Source organism: Zingiber officinale, chromosome 7A (assembly GCF_018446385.1).
Source record: "Zingiber officinale cultivar Zhangliang chromosome 7A, Zo_v1.1, whole genome shotgun sequence".
Lineage (NCBI taxonomy): Eukaryota > Viridiplantae > Streptophyta > Magnoliopsida > Zingiberales > Zingiberaceae > Zingiber > Zingiber officinale.
The window spans coordinates 105,617,267-105,640,033 of NC_055998.1; the positions used below are offsets into that span (position 1 = coordinate 105,617,267).

At 35.6% G+C, this 22,767-nt stretch overlaps 1 protein-coding gene across 1 annotated transcript; it reads left to right on the forward strand.

The window, feature by feature from the left end:
• The first annotated feature begins 6,462 nt into the window (after nt 1–6,462).
• LOC122001948 (WD repeat-containing protein 70-like) lies at nt 6,463–14,542 on the forward strand. The gene is made up of 9 exons (XM_042556940.1): nt 6,463–6,929; nt 7,983–8,195; nt 8,295–8,495; nt 12,650–12,757; nt 12,870–13,007; nt 13,087–13,338; nt 13,441–13,761; nt 13,877–14,047; nt 14,223–14,542. Exons 1-8 carry the CDS (start codon nt 6,558–6,560, stop codon nt 14,042–14,044), a joined length of 1,773 nt encoding a protein of 590 aa, XP_042412874.1. The 5' UTR covers nt 6,463–6,557; the 3' UTR covers nt 14,045–14,047; nt 14,223–14,542.
• Nucleotides 14,543–22,767: the final 8,225 nt, after the last annotated feature.

Genomic DNA, 22,767 nt, shown 5'->3' on the forward strand with positions numbered 1-22,767 from the left:
CGATGTAACGAGGTTCGGAGATAAACTCCTACTCCTCGGCGTGTCCGTAAGGTGGACGAAGCCTATCAATCCGTCGGTGGATGAGTCCCCGGAGAACCGGCTAATAAATGCTCCTTGTGGGTGGAGAAACCTCGCCACAATACTTGTAACAACAAGAAAGGAGTACAAGGAAAGCAAGAAGCAAATACAAACAACAATATGAATGCAACACTCGCTTGCCTTCTCTGTCGATCGGAGGCGATGAAGCAGCAACTTCACAACCCAAACGCAGCAGCTGATCGACGACTGGAAGCTCACGCGAAGCTTCGGAAGCGAGCTCAACAAAGCCCGTGAATCAAACACAGAAGCAGAAGCTTCAATCCAATGGAAGAAGAAGAAGAAGAAGAATTTTTTTAAGGCTCGTAGCAGCAGCCCTCCTTTTATAACCTGCGAAGAAAACGAAGAAACACAGAAGAAATCTAGCCATTGCGTCGCAACGGCTAGTGCCTGGATCGGTCTGTGGACCGATCAGGCTCCATGTGGATCGGTCCACTCCGATCGATCCATAACCGATCATCGTTTCCCCGATCGGTCCATGGACCGATCAGAATCCATCGTGGTGGCACCGATCAGGAACCTCCTGATCGGTCCGTAGACCGATCAGCTCTTCTCCCGAACTTTCGCGCCCTAATCGTTGTCCGATCGGTCTCCCGCATCGATCGATAACTCTGATGAGGCTACTCGGATGGTTACCGATCGGTCCGTGACCGATCAGGCTATCCAGTGTATCACTGGATCGGTCCCCAGACCGATCCAAACTCCCCAACCCTAAACCTCAGGCTTCTACACCAACATCCGGTCAACTTTGACCTGTTGGTTCATCATTCCTAGCATCTGGTCACTCCCTTGACCTGCTAGAATTCTCCACCAAGTGTTCGGTCAATCCCTTTGACCCACTTGGGCTTTCCTCTTCGTGCCAAGTATCCGATCACTCCCTTGATCTACTTGGACTTCCCAACACCAAATGTCCGATCACCCTTGATCCATATGGATTTTCCCTTGCCCGGTTTCACTCACCAGGACTTTCACCTAGCTTCACTTACTAGGGTTTTTACCTGGCTTCACTCACCAGGATTTCCACATCCGGTCCAGAGAACGGGCTCCACTCACCAAGACTTTCCCGAATGCCTGGCTTCACTCACCAGGACTTCCACTTTCACCTAGCTTCACTCGCTAGGATTTTCACCTGGCTTCACTCACCAGGACTTTCCACATCCGGTCCAGAGAACGAGCTACCGAGCCCTTTCTGACCACAGTCCGGAGAACGAGCTACCGAGCTCTCTCCGTCTTCCCATGTGCCAAGCTTCCATACTTGGACTTCTCCGTGCCAAGTCTCCATACTTGGACTTTCTCCCGTGCCAAGCTCCCTGCTTGGACTTTTCCGAGTCAGGTCAACTCACCTCGGGTCAACCAGGTCAACCTTGACCACGAGTTGCACCCACAATCTTCCAAGCTTGTATCCTTGTCAAACATCAAGATATAACTTTTCTGTTCACGTCAAACATCGTCATAACTCGTCAAACATCAAAACATAACTCGAGTCAAGTCAACTCGAGTCTGGTCAACCAGGTCAACCTTGACCTAAGGTTGCACCAACACATATATGTTTAATTTAGTAAATATTTTGTTTATATTCGCATGTAACATGATTCATTAATTAAACGGCAATTTACCAAAGGGCGCACTTGAAAATCTGAATTTACCAAAAGGCATACATTACTTTGATATTTACCAAAGAGCGTACTTTTTTAAAAACATTTCCTATTTTACCCTCCTGATAATTTGATTTTTTCTATTGTTTTTCTTTTCTTCATTATATTTCTCTCACTTCTCTCTCTCCTCTGTCGGCAGAATATAGGAATAACATTAGTCAAACTTTAATCACATTTTAATACATTTGAAGAAGTCAAAATAAATAATGGACACCATATTTGGACTCCTTGCACTTTAGAAATCCACAGAAACTGAAATGGGTGCAATCGGAGCTTTCTAGGTCAATCAGTGGGTTTCGGTCAAAACCCACTGATGGACCTAGAGAGCTCCAATTGCACACATTTCAGTTTCTATGGATTTCTAAAATTACAAGGAGTTCAAATATGGTGTACATTATTTATTTTGGCTTTTTATAGATGTTAACAAGTAAAATCAAAGAATCGGCATAAAAGCCCACGTTGGGCTTGATATAGAATCATATCAGGCCCAACGTAGGCCTGATATCATTCCATATCAGGCCCAACGTGGGCCTGATATTATTCTATATCAGGCCCATGTTGGGCCTGATTTGAGTCCATATCAGGCCCAATGTGAGCTTTTTTGTCGATTCTTTGATTTTACTTGTTAACATCTATAAAAAGCCAAAATAAATAATGTACACCATATTTGAACTCCTTGCAATTTTAGAAATCCATAGAAACTGAATTGGGTGCAATCGGAGCTCTTTAGGTCCATCAGTGGGTTTTGACCGAAACCCACTGATCGATCTAGAAAGCTCCGATTACACCCATTTCAGTTTATATGAATTTCTAAAATTACAAGGAGTGAAAATATGGTGTCCATTATTATTTTTGGCACTCCTAGTGGTGGACCAGAGGTTTTGAAAAACCCTAAATCTCTCTTTCTTTTTTTTCCTTTTTTTTAGGCCTGATATGAAGAGATATCATGCCCACGTTGGGCCTGATATCTCCCTATATCAGGCCCACATTGGGCCTGATATGGGGAGATATCAGGCCTAGTAATAACAAAAAATAAAAAATATAAAAAAATAAAGAGAGATTTAGGGTTTTCAAAACCTCTGGTCCACCACTAGGAGTGCCAAAAATAATAATGGACATCATATTTTAACTCCTTGTAATTTTAGAAATTCATAGAAACTGAAATGAGTGTAATCGGAGCTTTGTAGGTCGATCAGTGGGTTTCAGTCAAAACCCACTGATGGACCTAGAGAGCTCCGATTGCACCCATTTCAGTTTCTATGGATTTCTAAAATTGCAAGGAGTTCAAATATGGTGTCCATTATTTATTTTGGCTTTTTATAGATGTTAACAAGTAAAATCAAAGAATCGACATAAAAGCCCACGTTAGGCCTGATATGGAATCATATCAGGTCCAACGTGGGCCTGATATCATTCCATATCAGGCCTAACGTGGGCCTGATATCATTCCATATCAGGCCCACGTTGGGCCTGATTTGAGTCTATATCAGGCCCAATGTGGGTTTTTTTACCGATTCTTTGATTTTTGCTTGTTAACATATGTATAAAAACCAAAATAAATAATGGACATCATATTTGAACTCCTTGCAATTTTAGAAATCCATAGAAACTGAAATGGGTGCAATCGGAGCTCTCTAGGTCCATCAGTGGGTTTTGGTCGAAACCCACTTATGGACCTAGAGAGCTCCGATTGCACCCATTTCAGTTTCTATGTATTTCTAAAATTACAAGGAGTGAAAATATGATGTCCATTATTATTTTTGACACTCCTAGTGATAGACCAGAGGTTTTGAAAAATCCTAAATCTCTCTCTTTTTTTTTCTTTTTTTTTTAGGCCTGATATGAAGAGATATCATGCCCACGTTGGGCCTGATATCTCCCCATATCAGGCCCAATGTGGATATGAGAGATATCAGGCCTAGTAACAACAAAAAATAAAAAAATAAAAAAATAAAAAGAAATAAAGAGAGATTTAGGATTTTCAAAACCTCTGGTCCACCACTAGGTGTGCCAAAAATAATAATGGACACCATATTTTAACTCCTTGTAATTTTAGAAATTCATAGAAACTGAAATGGGTGCAATCGGAATTTTCTAGGTCGATTAGTGGGTTTCGGTCAAAACCCACTGATAGACCTAGAGAGCTCCGATTGCACCCATTTCAGTTTCTATGGATTTCTAAAATTGCAAGGAGTTCAAATATGGTGTCCATTATTAGTGGTAGACCAAAGATATTGAAAAACTCAAATCTCGCCTGTATAGACTCAAATCAGGCCCAACGTGGGCCTGATATGGAATGATATCAGGCCCACGTTGGACCTGATATGATTCCATATCAGGCCCAACGTGGGCTTTTATGTCGATTCTTTGATTTTGCTTATTAACATCTATAAAAAGTCAAAATAAATAATGGACACCATATTTGAACTCTTTGCAATTTTAGATATCCATATAAACTGAAATGGGTGCAATCGGAGCTCTTTAGGTCCATTAGTGGGTTTTGATCGAAATCCACTGATCGACCTAGAAAGCTCTGATTGTACCCATTTCAGTTTCTATGAATTTCTAAAATTACAAGGAGTTAAAATATGGTGTCCATTATTATTTTTGACACTCCTAGTGGTGGACCAGAGGTTTTGAAAACCCTAAATCTCTCTTTATTTCTTTTTTTTATTTTTTGTTGTTACTAGGCCTGATATCTCCCATATCAGGCCCACATTGGGCCTGATATGGGAAGATATCAGGCCCACATTGGGCCTGATATGAAGAGATATCAGGCCCAACGTGGACATGATATCTCTTCATATCAGGCCTAAACAAAAAAAAAAGGAAAAAAAAAAGAAAGAGAGATTTAGGGTTTTTCAAAACCTCTGGTCCACCACTAGGAGTGCCAAAAATAATAATGGACACCATATTTTCACTTCTTGTAATTTTAGAAATTCATAGAAACTGAAATGGGTGCAATCAGAGCTTTCTAGATCGATAAGTGGGTTTCGGTCAAAACCCACTGATGGACCTAGAGAGCTCCGATTGCACTCATTTCAGTTTCTATGAATTTCTAAAATTGCAAGGAGTTCAAATATGGTGTCTATTATTTATTTTGGCTTTTTATAGATGTCAACAAGTAAAATCAAAGAATCGGCAAAAAAACCCACATTGGGCCTGATATGGACTCAAATCAAGCCCAACGTGGGCCTGATATGGAATGATATCAGGGCCACGTTGGGTATGATATGGGGCTTTTATGCCGATTCTTTGATTTCGCTTGTTAACATTTATAAAAAGCCAAAATAAATAATGTACACCATATTTGAACTCCTTGTAATTTTAGAAATCCATAGAAACTGAAATGAGTGCAATCGGAGCTCTCTAGGTCCATCAGTGGATTTTGACCGAAACTCACTGATCGACCTAGAAAGTTCCGATTGCACCCATTTCAGTTCTTGTGGATTTCTAAAATTGCAAGGAGTCCAAATATGATGTCCATTATTTATTTTGACTTCTTCAAATGTATTAAAATGTGATTAAAGATTGACTAATGTTATTCCTATATTCTGCCGACAGAAGAGAGAGAGAGAAGTGAGAGAAATATAATGAAAAAAATAAAAACAATAGAAAAAGTCAAATTATCAAGAGGGTAAAATAGGAAATGTTTTTAAAAAAGTGCGCTCTTTGGTAAATACCAAAGTAGTGTACGCCTTTTGGTAAATTCAGATTTTCAAGTGCGCCCTTTGGTAAATTGCCGTTAATTAAATAAAATTAAATAATTTATTAAATAAAATTAAAAAAATTAAATACATAAAAAATTATTAATATTCATAAATAAAAATTATATATATTTTTAAATAATATTCATAAATAATATTTATCAATAAAATTAATCAATTATATTCATTTCTTAACAAAATTATAAATAAATATATAAAATTTTAAAATAAATAAATAAATTTATAATATTAAGGCTAAGTTTGGTAGGGTGTAATCTGCCTTGTAATGTAATCAGGATTACATTACAAGACTGATTATTTTGTTTGATTTAATTTTAACTTATAATGTAATGTAATCTGGATTACAAAAGGTAATGAAGTTTTGTAATCTAGATTACAAAGTACATATTATGTAATCCGATTATATTACGAGGTCACCGTTTAATTAAAATTTAAATGTCGAATATACCCCTAGTCCATTGTCGTCTTCGCCCAACGCAGTCGCCCCCCGCCGGCCCCGCCCGTTGGCCGTCGCCCCGGCGACCACTGGCGGCCGTCGCAGCCGATGACCACTGTCGGCCGACGCCTTCGGCGACCACTGCCGTCACCGTCACCCCCTGTTGCCACCCGCCGCCGCTGCCACCGCCGACCGCCGCACCTCTGTCGGATCTTGGGACGACCGTCGATAGAGGTCGCAGGATATTTTTGTCATTTTATAATAATACGAATTACATTCTTTATAAAAAATAATAGACGCCAAACAAAAAAATGTAATCATCCTTGTAATCAAAGATTACATACATTACATTACATTACCAATATAGTAATGATTAATCAAAGATTATATACATTACATTATCAAATATAATAATATAATCAAGATTATATTACATTACCAATTTGATTACGTAAGATTACACCCAACCAAACGGAGTCTAAATTTATTAATCAACTAAACAACATTAAAAATATAAAAATTTTAAACAACACAAATTTCCTTTACAACCCTAAATCTCTATCCCTGTTAACGCGACCACCCTCCCGGCGAAGCCTAAATATCCGTTGAAGTAACGCGACACCGGCGAAGGAAGTGAGGGACATGGAGGAGGCGTTCCGTGCACAGTTCCCCCTTTCCTTCGGGAAGCCGTCCAAGCCCCAGGCCAATTCTTCCTCCGCTCACTCTGCTACCCTACGCATCTCCTCCTCCACCTCCTCTAACCCTAACCCGGAAGAGGATGAAGGTACCGTGATAGGTCCTCCACCTCCACCGGCGCCTGTGGAGTCCCAGGAGGGGCAGGTGGAGTCCCAGGAGGGGCACGACGGGTTGATGGTTGGGCCCCCACGGCCCCCGCTGCCTTCTGAGGAAATGGGTTCAGATTCTGACTCAGATTCATCAGAATTCGATAGAGATGTAAACGATCTACCTCGGATTCCCCTCAGTAACGAGATTATGCTCAAAGGGCATACCAAGGTATGGTCATACTTTTGCATTTTTTTTTATGTCTTATAAGTTTAATTATGTATCAATGTGGTTTCATACGTTCCTCTTGGTTAGCTTTGAAATTGAGAAATGACGGCAAGGAAACTTTTGAAGAGCAAGATTGTATAATTGATTGCATCTCGAATTTTAAAAACTATTATTGTTGCCAGGGAGGCTTAATTTTAGATTATTTAGATCTATTATTTCACAAGCAATAAAGATTGATTGGTTAAAATGCAATGGAACTTCTGGAGTCTTGTGATGGTTGCATGCCCCTTAGGTTAGAAGGAAAATTTTATAATAATATGATATGACTTGCTACACTTAATAGATTGAAGTGTTGGATAGTTATGAAGCAACACATACAAAGTTTCTCATATGAGAATGCTAAATATTGTGTTACTAGAAAGGATAAAAGAAAACACAATACTAATATCTGAGAACATTTAGGAGTAGCCCAATAAATGATAAAATAAGAGAAAATAAATTATATTCTATAGTTAGAAAAGTTTAATTAATTTGAATGGGAGGTGTCAGGAGTAGAGAAGAGACAAAAAAACATTTTAGTTAACGCAATAAACAATAATTAATTGATTTGAAGTTTACTGAATACATAGTCTTGCATAGAACTTAGTGAAGTGATAAGATGATGGAGCTGATTCTAAAATAGTTGGAACACACATGGTTTTGTGAGTTCATTCTTAGAATGCTACAAAGTGCGAGAAAGTCTTGTTATGCTTTTGCGCAATAAACATTGTCTAATATTTTAAGCATCTTTAGGACATCCTCACTTGATTTGGATAGAAAATAGAGATAAAATTTTAATTGTCCTCACGAGTCACAACAAGGTTACATATTTTTTTCACTCAATATTGAATAATGCATTCCTATTTTGGTCATACATACTCCTATTTGGGGATTGCTATATTTGGAACAGGTTACAAGATTATCTATGTAGACTTAATATCTTTTTAATGCTTTGTTAATTGTTTATTTGTTCTTTAGGTCATCTCTGCTCTTTCTAATTGTTTATCTGTTCCTTAGGTTATCTCAGCTCTTGCTGTTGATCATTCAGGATCAAGGGTCCTTTCTGGCAGTTATGATTACACTGTTCGCATGTATGACTTTCAAGGAATGAATTCCAAGTTGCAGTCTTTTAGACAGCTGGAGCCATTTGAAGGACACCAAGTCAGAAGTTTAAGTTGGAGTCCTACCTCAGATCGGTTTTTGTGTGTAACAGGTTCTGCACAAGCCAAGGTAAATTGAATTATGCCATTAATCCCAAAAGGGAGCAACATTTTTAGTTGAGATACTTCAAATAGATGTTATGTGACATAAATGTTTACTTCACACTAGATATATGATCGAGATGGGCTTACCTTGGGTGAATTCATAAAAGGAGATATGTACATTCGTGATTTAAAGAATACCAAGGGGCATATATCAGGGTTAACTGGTGGAGAATGGAATCCTAAATCAAAGGAGACAATTTTAACTTCTTCCGAAGATGGATCCTTGCGTATTTGGGATGTTGCTGAATTCTCAAGTCAAAAACAGGTTAGTACATACCCTAAAACTTAGCCGTTATTAACTAGTCTTGTTGTGTACCTACAATCTTGAAACAACAATGGAGAGGAAGTGAGAATGTTGAGAAACTTTAATACTACAAAATTATCTTGAACAATTGCCTTAAGCATTCTTTAAAGGTTTACTACCCAACTACTTTATAACAAGTTTAATTATTTTGGTCTTGGTATTGCTATACCACATTAGATATACTCTCCATTTGGAATGAGGGTGACAAAGTTTACTACCCAACTACAAATAGCTCCTACAATTGTAGCAACTATGAATGCTAGCTGTTATAATTGTAGTAGCTACAAGTGATAGCTGCGACAACTGTAGAAACTATAAAGATTTTGATTAAGTTAGAGTTATTTTGATTGGGTTTGAGCAATTTTAACCAAGTTGATTTAGAATATTTGATATAATAATGCTCTTTGTGTAGTAATCCTTTTTAATGTTATAATAGCTATGCCCTGTAGGTACTGCAATAACTTGAAAATAAGGGTATTTTCAGAATAAAATATAGGATGGGGCACTGACTTTTTTTTTTTTTTTTTTTTTTTTTGCAAAAAAGGGGTGTCGACGATACCAATAAAAAGTGGTGCTCTTTTGCTATTAATTTTTTAAATATATTCTCATTTTTAAAATATTTATCAATTTTGATCTTAAAATTAGATACTATCAATACCTATATTTTTAGAACATCTAATACTGAAACTAATATCAGTATTGGCAATCATGGTTTTCTAAGATCTAAATTAAAGAATGATTCCGAGATATCTAAGATCTAAATTAAAGAATGATTCGCAGATATCTGAGATTGAAATTAGTTTTCTCACATGCCCATCAATATATCTTGCTTAACCACTTTGATTTGGACTTGGATACACATAGGTTCTTGAGCTTTAATGTGATGGAAAACCATATGATGTACTTGAAATTTAGTAGGAAGGCTTTATATTAATCTTAACTTGACTCTTTTGTATCTTCCAATAATCATAAGCTTGATTTGATTTTCCATTCATATCGAGTTTGTTAATAACTCATAATCAATTTAGCACCATGGTTATCATAACAAAGATCATGTGTGTAATGGGTTCACATGTGAGCCTAATCAAATTGAAACAAATCCTAATTGATCTTGGTTTGGCCCATGTGAGCGTAGGCACCTCTCTTTCACAATGAGTTTCATCCGAAGCCCATCAACTTTAATTTGCCCACCCTCAAAATGTAATTTGTTTGCTTTGGTTCAACTCAAAATAGTTGTCAAAAAACTTGAAAGTTAAACAATTTAAATATGATGAAAAATAAGTATGTAACTTGCATTGCTAGTTGAATCAATTTTCAAGCTGATCTTGCTATTGTGGTTTCATTTTTCTACCTAAATCTTTTCACAAAAGATAAAAAACCGGTATGTAATTTTAATAATATTTATAAAAAAAACTCTCTAACAATGACCAGAGAGAGTAAATCCTTCCCTTTTAATGGAACCTAAGGTAAATCTATCATATGATTTAAAATCATATTGTTAATCTAAAAATTAAATAGCTTAACTATCATAAATAAAAAGTTAACAATATATTTGATTAAAAATGACATATTTTTTAAAAACAATTTACAAAATTTAATAGGTTATATTTTAAGAATGAATATTCTATTTTTTAAGCTTTTATATTAAATCATTTTTATTAATAATATATTTAAGGTATTATCATTATAGTTAACTTATGTCTAATATTTGAGTTATTATCAGTATATTTAAATTATCATCATTGCAATGAATTTTATTATTTTTTAATAATTATATGGTTAAATATATGAGTGTTTTTATTATCATCATTTAAGTTATTTCAGCATGAAATAACAAACAAATTCTTATTAATTTTATCATCATATTATCACAATAATGATAATTTGTAATAACTAAATTATAATTATATAAAATAACTTGTGCACAAGTTCTTACACTTGAAAATGTCTATGTAACTAATATAAGCTTTGTAATTTATATATATATATATGATATGCTATGTGGACCTTACCCTGTGGATTCGTTCGGACTGGACTTGGGGCGCTTGGAATTAATCCAGGCGCCCGTGTGTGAATTGGTCCAAACGCCTGGAATGAATCTAGGCGCCTGGACTCCTTCAATAATTTGTTTTAAATTTTTTTGTTTTATTTTGGGATATATTATATGTATTTAGGGTTCAAAATTTTAGGATTTAGGAGTTGGGTTATAATAAGTTTGAGTCAATATAATTTTCTCTCTAGGGTTCAGACTTTCCTCTTGGATTATAGTATTTCAGATTAAAAATTTTAGATGTTCACGGGGTATATTATATGTATTTAGGGTTTAAGATTTTGAATTTAGGGGTTGGGTTTTAATGAGTTTAAGCTAATAAGATTTTCCTCTAGGGTTCAAGCTTCCCTTTTGGGTTATAGTGTTCAAGATATTTTATGTGTTCACGGGATATAATATATGTATTTAAGATGTTTTAAGGAATTTTTTATTTTTAAAAATAAAAAAACGTCTACTTAACTTATTCAGGTGATATGATAGCATTAAACTGTAACTTTAATATAATGAAAACATATTAATTTCAGTATAATTACAAGTATTTTATAAATTGATACACATTTTATATAACTTATGCAATTATATTTATCCAGATATTCGAAACATATAACCTCTTAAACTACTGTATACGTATATTATAATTGCTATTTATTACACATTAACTCTCACCAGCCCTCCACCTTTGACCCTGTAGAGTTGTAGATGGGAGTTGCAATATTAGTGTTTCTATGAGTTTTGCATCCTTACCTCCTCACTTGAATTCGAACTCAACTAATTCCTAAGTTAAGCCAATGAGATGATGCCTTTCATTGTCTCATTGCTTCCTTGTTTCCTCACTTATTTCTCTATCTTTCTCATAAATGCCTTCTCTACTCTTCTAATCATTTCATAGTTTCTTCCTCTCCACCCCTTCCCGCTATGATGGGCAACAACAATTGGAGGTTGACGGATTAGAGTCGTCTTGCCACTCAACAATTAATTTCTCTTGTATCTCTATGTCAATCATGTTGATAAATATCATGTCATGTGACACTTAACACCCCTTGGCATGATACAATATACGCATGAATTGAAATAATATTTGTTATTTTATTTACTTTTTAACTACGACATAATGTTAAAACTGGAGCATTCCAATGACACTCAAAGTCCAAAGTTTGATATATAATTTTCATTTTTTTATCTGTTACCTTTTTCCATCTTCAGTCTGCCACTAGCATCTTATGTCGGGATGCTGCCATGTTACCAAAAACAATATATTTTTAGCCAAAGATTGAAATTGCAGCACAATTTGAAATTTTGAACCTTGCTCTTGACTCCACCTTACTCCACCAATACTGACCAAGACATCATACGATTAGCACATGATATTTGCTTGACACATATAGCAATCTCGCCTCATATGGCAATCTCGCAGAATCTGACTGTTATCACTTGATGTAGGCACATTTATTGAGTGTTGATCTTGCATCAATAGAGCAGAGGAATAGAGAATCCCAGGAATTTTTTTTTTAAAAAAAAAATATAAATGACCAGCTCAATAGCTATAGGTCTCATATATAGGTTCTTACAATCCGAATAGAAAACCCAAGTCTGATAATCATTTGGACAAAATAGAACATTTATTACTCAAAAAGTAAAAGAGAATAATGTAATAAATTGTTCTTGGCATACTCTTGATCTGAAAATGGTCTAGATCATTGGACTAATTTATTATTTATACACACCATTATCTATACCTTTTCATGAATTTATTGTGGATTAAATAGAATCTTAGTCTTTGAGTTTTCCTTGTGTATCCTACCGAAGAATATCAGTTACTGTCTTTTAAACATTTAAAGAGACCGCTGAAACTTTATAGTGGAACAATATTGCAATTTTGATCTGGATGCATACATCTTTTCACTAGGTGCTGCTAGGAATTTGGATTTCTATTGTATTCCATAATTTCTTAATTTGTTGATAAATTCAAATGTTGTCCTTATTAAATATGGATGGGATTGATCATTCTAGTGTTTGGTTTTCAAAGAGACATTATCATTATCCTAATAAAATTTTCAACTTGCAGGTGATAAAACCTAAACTTGTTAGACCACTGAGAATCCCGGTAACTGCTTGTGCTTGGGACCATGATGGCAAACGCATTGTTGGTGGCATTGGAGATGGCTCCATACAGGTGGGAGAGTAGTTCAATTTTGTATTACATTTGATGTTTGTTAGTTTTGATGGTTCAATTGTGTCTTAGTAAAATACTGATACTTCAAAGTAATTGTCTTTTCTTTTTACAGATATGGAACATAAAGCCGGGATGGGGAAGCAGACCTGATATTTATGTTGAGAATGCTCATGCAGATGATATTACTGGGCTCAAGTTTTCTGCAGATGGCCAGGTCCTTCTATCAAGGAGTACAGACAGTACATTGAAGGTGGTGCTCTTACCAATTTAATTTATTTCGTATGTTCTTCTATTTGGAAGTTATTTTACTATTGTCAATGTTTCCATAGGTCTGGGATCTGAGGAAAATAAAAACACCACTTGCAGTATTTGCAGATCTTCCAAATAATTATGCTCAGACAAATGCTGCATTCAGTCCGGATGAGCAGTTGATTTTGACTGGGACATCAGTCGAAAAGGAGGGCACAACTGGAGGTTTACTTTGCTTTTATGACCGTATAAAACTTGAACTTGTTTCAAGAGTAGGAATATCACCGACATACAGTGTTGTCTGTTGTACTTGGCATCCAAAGATCAATCAGGTACATTTTGGTTATTTTTAGATGTAAATTGTCTGACGCAAATAGTCTTAAAAAGGATGCTGCTGTTATTCCAAGATTATTCTCTTCTGTCTTTTTCTATAGGTATTTGCGACAGTGGGAGACAAGAAAGTGGGTGAGACTCATATACTCTACGATCCTTCCATTAGTCAGAGAGGTGCACTTGTATGTGTTGGACGAGCTTCAAGGAAAAAATCTGTTGATGACTATGAGCTGCAGCCGGTTATTCATAATCCACATGCATTGCCGCTATTTAGAGATGCTCCGAGCCGCAAACGACAAAGAGAAAAGGCACTGAAAGATCCATTCAAGTCCCACAAGCCAGAATGTCCTGTCAATGGTCCAGGCTTTGGTGGAAGAGTCGGAACAACTAAAGGCAGTTTGTTGACTCAGTATCTTATGAAGGTAGGTATATGTTATTTTGTTAATCTGTGAAACCATATTCCATTTTGTATCTACGTCTCTATTGTTTTCCGTCTTGAAGTGGTTTCATGGTTAAACGTGATAATTATCACTGCAGCAAGGTGGCTTAATTAAAGAAACCTGGATGGATGAGGATCCAAGAGAAGCTATACTTAAATATGCTGATGCTGCCGCAAAAGATCCTCAATTTATTGCTCCTGCATATGCAGAAACTCAGCCGGAGCCTGTTTTTGCAAAGTCTGATTCAGAGGAGGAAGACAAATGAGAGGTATTTATTTTCCATTTCGATAATATTATTGTTGCAACTTTCTGACGTGAAGATTGGGCAGTAATCAATGGCAAAAAAAAGTATAATTGTTTCCATGGCACATCAACGAAGAGTGAATTTCACTATCTTTACTAGAATACAACACCCTTAACTCTTTCTTTTATGTTGTTTGTAGCTTCACTGTGAAAGTTTCCACTCTTGCCATGTCGAAAAGGGCCAGGCATTGCCTTATCCGTTAATATTATAATTTCTGATCCATCGACCTCCCATCTTGAGTTTGAATCATGAGTTCTTTTATTTGATGATGGTCCTTGGAGATATAAATACAAGATGCTAATGTTTGAGTCTAACAGTTTGTATTTCTGAGCTGTTTCTTGGTCAATGTATTGTAACAATAGATCTGAATGTTTTAGAGCATGACATTGCAGCCTGACTCTCCTATAGTGTGTTAAACATTAGTGAGGTTACACGATAAATACAGTTTGTTCTTTATTACGTTACAAGAATGTTAATAGATTATTTGTCGACTCGAGCTACGTGTGGTTTGGTTGGACATACACTGCTAAATGGGAAATATGCAATGCGAGGAAGATGAAAGGCAAAAAATTCATTCCACACACTTCAACGGAAGAATTAACCAAAAGTGAAATGAACAAATTACCCATTCTTCTATTATTACTCCCTAAAAATGGGTTGTTGTTCATTGGTGCATGTTAATTTTCCTTTTGGTAATGCAGATATTTAATTTTTTAAACCGATTAATTTGAGAGGTCGGTCACCAGTGTAGTCTCACAAAATTCTTCACCGGTCATTATGATAAATCTAGAAGTGCAAATGATTTGTCATTTTGCAGTCAACATTCCAAGGTTGTTTTCTTACTAGAAATTAATTTCGTAGTGCGCCATAGTTGAGAATGAATATGTTGATACTTGATTAAGTGTGGTTTACCTTGCCACTTCGCAACCAACATTCTGCAGTGTACCATAGTTAGGAATTGATACGGGAATACTTACTAACCGTGAAAATGCTTTACCATTACATCATAGCCCAGGACATCCAACATACATCAAATGACTTATTTCTTGGTGGCCTAATGTTTGTAATTAGACTTCTATAATTCCGTCACAGTGAAAATGTAAATTCACTTCGAAGACCTACAGGGTCCAAATTTTGATTTACAGCGTGGTTGTGTTACTTACAAAGAGCATACTAATGGCTTCACACGAGAATAAGAGCATGCACCATTTAAATCAATAAATTTAAAATATTTAAAATAGAAGTCTCACCTTGGATTTAAACTGTTGTAGGTGCATTAAGGTGAAAATAACATTTCATTATGATGGACTTAATGTCCTCAAAATAGTGGTATGACAGCATGTATATGTGTCCATTAGGGTGAACTAATAAATGAGTCTTCTTTAAGTCCATAAGCTTTGATCTCAAAGCCTTAGCTCTTTGATTCTAATTTTTTGAATCCTAGAATTATTTTGTCCCCCTTTACTTTTCTTAGACCTAGGCTCTCCCTTTCTTGGATTGCTCTGAACCTTAGACATAGAGTTTTCATGCAAATTAACCCTGGTCATATCCATATGGATAAAATTATTATCCCTACACATGCCAGAATTTAAATTTAAGTAAGAAAAATATACCTTCTCATTTACCTTTCAAGCTCTCCTTGATTTGAGCCTTCAGTTGTCCTCATCCATACTTTCCATGTTTATTTGAAGGGGATTCATGAAATAATAAATTACTGTCATGTGAGATAAAGATCATAGATTCGAGATTCAAAAACAGTCTTTTGTAAAATAAGATTAGACTGCACACAATTAATCCTTTCTCAAGATCCTATGGTCACAAGAACTTTATATACCGGACTCTCCGTTTTGCACATTCTATTTTTATTTAAACACTTTGTACACTAGTGACTCCTCTCTTGGGAGCACATTATATGATTTTTATTCTTGGTTCTATCTTTCCTACAACTTATGTTAGTTGAGATTATTAATTCACCCAGTTTAAGAGTAACCTTTTCGTTTAGTGGGTATGAATTTTTACAATGTCCTTTTCTCATTGCATCCAAAGCAATTGATATGCTCTGATTATTCTTATTGGTGGAGGTGCTTGAGGCTTGAGTTTCCAAATTCTCCCATAAATTAAATTTTGCTCGTCCTCACCTTGAAAAGGTAGATGACTCTCCACTTGACTCATCATTTACTTCGTCATTGAGTGGACTTTGTATGCCCTCTTATTCTTGTAGAATTTTAGATTTTTTTTCTTTGAAGTCTTTCTCCACGACCTCTTCAAACTCTTCTTACTACGACTGTTCCTCCTCTTTCTCCTTAACTTTCTCCTCTTAAAATTGATTTCTTATTAAATTTAACAACTTTTTGCCAAAGCTTTTTAGCATCTTTATATTCAGCGAAATAAGAAAAAACAAAAGAATTAACACACTTAAATTTTTACTTAGTTCGGAACCAAGCTAACTCTTACTCCAAGATTCACGATCCCTTGGATTATATCCATTGGTCAATTCACTAAAGATCTTCTCCAAAATTTTGAGTGGAGAAATCGAATACAAATGAAGGAGGGTGTAACAACCTTTACACCTCTACTAAATAGAATAAGTATAATAACAAAATTTATCGACGAGTCAAAGGATTTGAAATCAGAGCTTTCTTGTCGAAGTAGACTTTAGTGTAGTGAACTTGCACTAAGTAGACTTGAGAGATTTCATTGAAAAATCGATGCCAAGACACTATCCTCGAGCCCCCTTTTTATAGCCAAATCCCAACCGATCAAATCTCAGTAATCCAACTAAGCTTTTGAAATTGTCACTATTCCATCGATGGATCCTACTGATCTGTCAGCGAAACCAAGGTAGTTTCCCAGGTTCGCATCCAACTTCTCAATCTGATCCATCCTGAAATCAGTTTGATTCTGTAAGATCGTTAGATTCGATAAAGGGGGGGGGTGAATATCGATTCGAAAATCTCGAGTTAAGACGCAGCGGAAAAGTAAAGAAGTAAAGAGATGAACACTGTTGATTTTTACTTCGTTCGGAGCCTGTGACGACTCCTACTCGAAGGCCCGTACTCCTTGAGTACTTTCGTTGGGCAATTCACTAGCAATTCGGATAATTACAATTTACGTACAAATGTTGCTAATGAAAAGAAAGAAAACAAAGCTAACCGACAAACAATGAATTAAAAAGAGAGCCGGAGTGAGTCGTCGGAGCTTTGTGAACGTTGTTGGAGCGCAGAGCAACAGAGTGATTGGACTCGAGTTCTCGGAAGACCGATATGTTGAAGCTCCTGGGCTTCTTTTATATGCCCGGCGCTGGATCCTTCCGGCGCTCGAGTGTGACGAACACTCCCAACCAGCATGCTCCAGTGTCAACGTCGTCCTGGGATAATTTGCCTCCGGCGCTGGATCCTTCCAGCGCCGGATTCCGGCGCCCGGACCTCACTGTTCCCACCGCAAAATGTTAGTCCGAGGCAAATAAACCCTGCAGCACTGTTAGCACATTTTTACAGATACGCTAAGTAATAAAAATTAGCATCAAGAGTATGAATTAGATTCCGTCTTCCGAGACCGGAATCTAGTCACGATCTCGACTTAGATATCCAAATGGATCTAAGCCGGATCGACGCCTAATGTTCCTTCTCGAACGCCCTCGCATCACTCCCTCCAAAGGACTTACCTTACTTACCGCCGGACATCCGTCACCGTCGACTGCTCGACTTCTTGCCAAGCGTCCGGCCAGCCCGCCGACCCGCTTGGTCGCCACTATCCGGTCAGCCCGTCGACCTAGTTGGACTTCTCGCCAGCGTCCGGTCAGCCCGTCGACCGCTTGGACTTCTCGCCACTATCCGGACCGTCGACCTAGCTGGACTTTTCCTGCACACTTGATCAAAGTGTCAGACAACAACACAACTAACTTAACCTATTTGTCATTCATCAAAACCTGGCTTAGACCGTTAGTGCTACCCGCACCAACAATCTCCCCCTTTTTGATGGAATGACAACCTGGTTAAGTTAGTGAAAGCATATGTACGAAACAACATGCATTTGTGTGGTTTTAAAGTCAGTTTGTGTTTTCAAATTGGTTTAGCTAACTTAACCACCTAACCCTTCTCCCCCTTTGGCATTCATCAAAAAGTAAGCAAGGGTAAACAAGCATAAAAAGTTTTAGTTCAAAAAATTCAAAGATATTGATAAAAGTACAATTTTTTAACAGCAAGTTAAAAAATAGTCAAGTTGACTTGGGGGAGTTTAAGCTTTTGAAAATTTGTTTAAAGCATTAGCTTTTAGCTTTTAGAAAGCTAGCTAAGTTTTCATTTTCAAACACAAGTTTTCAAAAACCAGAATTCCAAAACTCAGTTTGAAAATTTATTTTTCAACACTAAGTTTGTAAACGATTTAATTTAAAACTTAAGTTTTGACAGTGATTTAAGTTTGAAAAAAAATCTAACTTTCATAATTTTTAACACTTGAGTTTTTGCAAATCAAATTTCAGTTTGTAAATATTGATTTTGAACTTTACTTTTAGTTTTCAAAGGAGTTTGGTAATTTTGAGTTGATTTAAAAAATTTTCACAATTTTAAGCACGTTGATTTTGAAAATTGATTTTTAAACTTTGATTTTCAAAATTAAGAAAAATGATTTTGAGAAGCTTAGTTTGTAAACTTAAGTTTTGAAAAATCTAATTTCCACAATTTTCAAAACTAAGTTAAATCTAATTTTCAAAATCAATTTTCAATAAAAGGTAAAACCCAATTCTTAAAAACAACTTAGTTTTATAAGAGTTAGTTTTCAAAAGTAGGTTTAAGAAATTTTTAGGAGAACATTTTTCAAACAAAATTTAAAATATTTTATATAAAGGAAAATTTTTAATTAATTCCTCCCTCTGAATTTGATACTTAACTCTTACCAGCTGTCTAACCAATTAGGTACTAACTAACTATCAGAGGATAGTAGCTTTCACTTGGTTAGTCAGATTATGATCAGTCAGTGTTTGACTTGACTGATGAACTTTAATCTGATTAATATCTGAATTGTATTTAACTTCCAGACTTATGCTGATGCACTGAAATAAGCATCTTAAGTCCAGACAGTTGGCCTATGCATCTCACCCCTTTCTATGTTTATCAAACACAAGCAAGGTAAACCTAAGATGTTGGTGAGATGCTCAAGAACTAAACCTATGGGTACATGCTTTCTAAGGATTCAAAACTAGTCTAAAGCCAAAACTGTTTTTGAAAAATCTAAAAATGGAAAGTTTTGAAAACAAACAAGTTTAACCTATAATTTGATAAAACCATTTTTGAAAGTATTTTGAAATTTCCTAGTCTATTGAGCACATCCCTAATTGTCGTCGTAAGATGCTAAATTCACTCTCAGGGAGTGGTTTTGTAAAAATGTCAGCTAAATTTGATTTAGACTCAATGTACTTGAGTTCAATATCACCTTTAGTAACATGATCCCTGATGAAGTGATGCCTAACTTCAATATGTTTGGTTCTTGAATGATGTACAGGATTCTTGGTTAAGTTAATCGAACTTATATTATCAATTAATACTTTTACATTTGTGATATTTAAGTTGAAATCTTTTAGAGTATGCATCATCCATAATATTTGTGCAACACACTCGCCTATAGCTATGTATTCTGACTCAGTTGTAGATAGTGCAACACAGTGTTGCTTTCTACTAAACCAGCTGACAAGGGATGGACCAAGTAGTTGGCATCCACCACTTGTGCTTTTGCGGTCTAATTTGCATCCGGCATAATCTTTTTAGTCAAAATTAACATTTTGAAATTAATTTAAGTTTTAAAATTGAAATTTTGAAATTAATTTAAGTTTTAAAATTAAAATTTTGAAATTAATTTAAGTTTTAAAATTGAAAATTTGAAATTAATTGAAATTAATTTAAGTTTTAAAATCAAAATTTTGAAATTAATTTAAGTTTTAAAATTAAAATTTTGAAATTAATTTAAGTTTTAAAATTAAAATTTTGAAATTAATTTAAGTTTTAAAATTGAAAATTTGAAATTAATTTAAGTTTTAAAATTGAAATTTTGAAATTAATTTAAGTTTTAAAATTAAAATTTTGAAATTAATTTAAGTTTTAAAATTGAAAATTTGAAATTAATTTAAGTTTAAAATTAAAATTTTGAAATTAATTTAAGTTTTAAAATTAAAATTTTGAAATTAATTTAAGTTTAAAATTGAAATTTTGAAATTAATTTAAGTTTTAAAATTAAAATTTTGAAATTAATTTAAGTTTTAAAATTGAAAATTTGAAATTTGAAATTAATTTAAAATTAAAAATTTTGAAATTAATTTAAGTTTTATTCATCTCACCCGATCTATATTATCAATCAAGGAATCCTATGATTTTGTGAGATGAAATTAGTTTGATTACAGAGTTTTGTTTTAACTTGTGTTAGATTCAGACTTAGCTTTGGTTTCCACAAATAGGCATTCTTCGGATAAACTTCTAAGCTTGGTGAGTCACATGGACATCATTAGAAGTAACCAACCTTTCGAAGTTTTCCGAATAGTCCTATCCACGGAACTTAGTACTAAATCTTTGTCTAACTGGTTAGGATTCGTTTAAGGGTAGCTTCGGTCAGTTCCACTTGGCCAAATGCACCAGATCGAAGCCATATCTTTCTAGACATGCGATGCCCAAGCTTCCCTAACGTACTATCATCCAAAAACTTCACCAGTACCCTGAGTTAAGTTAAACTTGGTCTCTCTTTAACTAATCCTAATTACCCTGCCGGGTTAGTTTGTTTTGGGTTACCATGTCGGGTAGGTTAGTTTTGGAGGTGCCAGCTATTCTGGAGCCTCCCCCTGAATTATTGGCAATTAATTTAGATTTTGGGTTTGTGTCGATTCTTTTTGTAGTTATAATCAACTTGGTGATAATCTAAATTTTGTTGAGTTTTGAATTTTGATTTTAATTTAGATTTATATTTTAGTTTTTGATCTGATTTATTCAAGTTTATATAATGTATTTTATCTTTAGGTATATAGAATTGATTAAGTCCTACTTGCGTGGTTAAGCATGCTTTCGGGACCCAAGCTTGTTTAGTTGCTTTGTGTTGGGTTAATAATGATTTAAAGGTTTTGTTTGAGTTTGACTTATATCCAAGTCCGGTTTTATTATAGCATGCCTTTTGGTTATTTAGAATTAAATCTAAATTTTTAGATCTTGTTGTGAATTTTTCCAACAATTCTTTTAACTTATTAATTTCATTTTTTAATGATAAATTCTCCTCCTCAAGTGTTCGATCTTGAGTTGGATTCGAATTTTTTAATTGTTCCTTGAGGTTTTGATTTTCCTCAAGAAGCGATTTATTTTTATTTTCCAATTTAACTAATTTTTTATTTAAACACGAGATAATTCTAAAGAATTTACGATTTAAGTTTAGGTATACCTCTTCGGAACCTTCGGAAACGAGTGCGGACTCGTGGCTCGATTCGGGTTCGGACCCATCTTCCGATTCCTCTGATTCGTCTTCGCGAGCCATCAGCGCGAGGTGACTTTGGTGCTTTTGCCTTTCTCCTTCCGATTCGTCTGAGGAGGAATCGTCCCATGTTGCTTTGAGGGCTTTCTTCTTTGTTGACTTTGGTTTGTCAAGTTTCAATCTTGGGCATTCGTTCTTGTAGTGCCCCTTTTTGTTACATCCGAAACATGTGACATTTCTTGAGTCGGCTGGCGAACTGATCTTCTGAAGATCCTGTTTGCTGAAGCTTCTCTTTTTCCTGGTGAACATTTTCCTTACCAGGTTCACCAGGTGTTCTTCGTCTTCAGAGTCTTGATCGGAATCTTCTTCAGATTCGGGCTTGTTCTTCTTTTCTTTAGAGGAACCTGCAAATAAAGCTACACCTTTCTCGACCCCGGCGTTAGTTTGCTCATGAAGTTCTAATTCACAAAAGAGTTCATCCAATTTTAATTTAGATAAATTTTTGAAATTTTGTAGGCATCTACGATTGATGCCCACAAATTGTTTCGCGGAAAGGCATTTAAAGCGTACCTGATTAAGTCTCGGTTCTCCATTTGGTGGCCTATCGCGTGGAGACCGTTGAGGATATCTTTGACCCTCGCGTGGAGCTGACTTGCCGTTTCTCCTTCCTGCATTTTTATATTAAAAATTTTATTTAACAGCAAATCTCTTTTTGTTACCTTCGCGTCGCTTGTTCCTTCGTGCAGCTCGATTAGTTTATCCCAAAGCTCCTTAGCGTTTTGATGCGGTCCGATCCGGTTCAGTTCTTCTCGTGTTAGTCCGCAGTGTAGAGTATTGATGGCTTTGTTTTCAATTGATGCCTTTTTCTTTATATCATTTGTCCAGTCTTCAGGGTCTACTATGTTCCCGGAGTTGTCTACTGGAATTTTGTAAGCCCTTGTGACGCTCATCCATTGGTCGTAGTCTGTCTTCATGTAGACCTCCATTCTCCTCTTCCAGTACGAAAAGTCATCCCCGTTGAATAGGGGAGGACGTACTGTGCTGAAGCCTTCTTGTTGAGACATCTTATCCTGCACACACTAAATTAACTGGAAAAAAAATCCCAAGACTTCGTCTTGGATTAGCAGTGCGGGAGAAATAGAAACTCTAAGTTGGTGTTGTACCAATTTAGATTTTAAATGCAACGAGAAAAAATCTTCCAAAAAGATAATAATATCAGTTTTGAATTGTTAAAAAAAATGATT

Excerpts from the sequence above, each read along its gene's own strand:
- LOC122001948 (XM_042556940.1), top strand. The coding sequence starts at position 6,558 with ATGGAGGAGGCGTTCCGTGCACAGTTCCCCCTTTCCTTCGGGAAGCCG. Across the intron at positions 8,196-8,294 it reads CAGGTTCTGCACAAGCCAAG|ATATATGATCGAGATGGGCT; the intron begins GTAAATTGAATT and ends ACTTCACACTAG. Across the intron at positions 12,758-12,869 it reads TTGGAGATGGCTCCATACAG|ATATGGAACATAAAGCCGGG; the intron begins GTGGGAGAGTAG and ends TTCTTTTTACAG.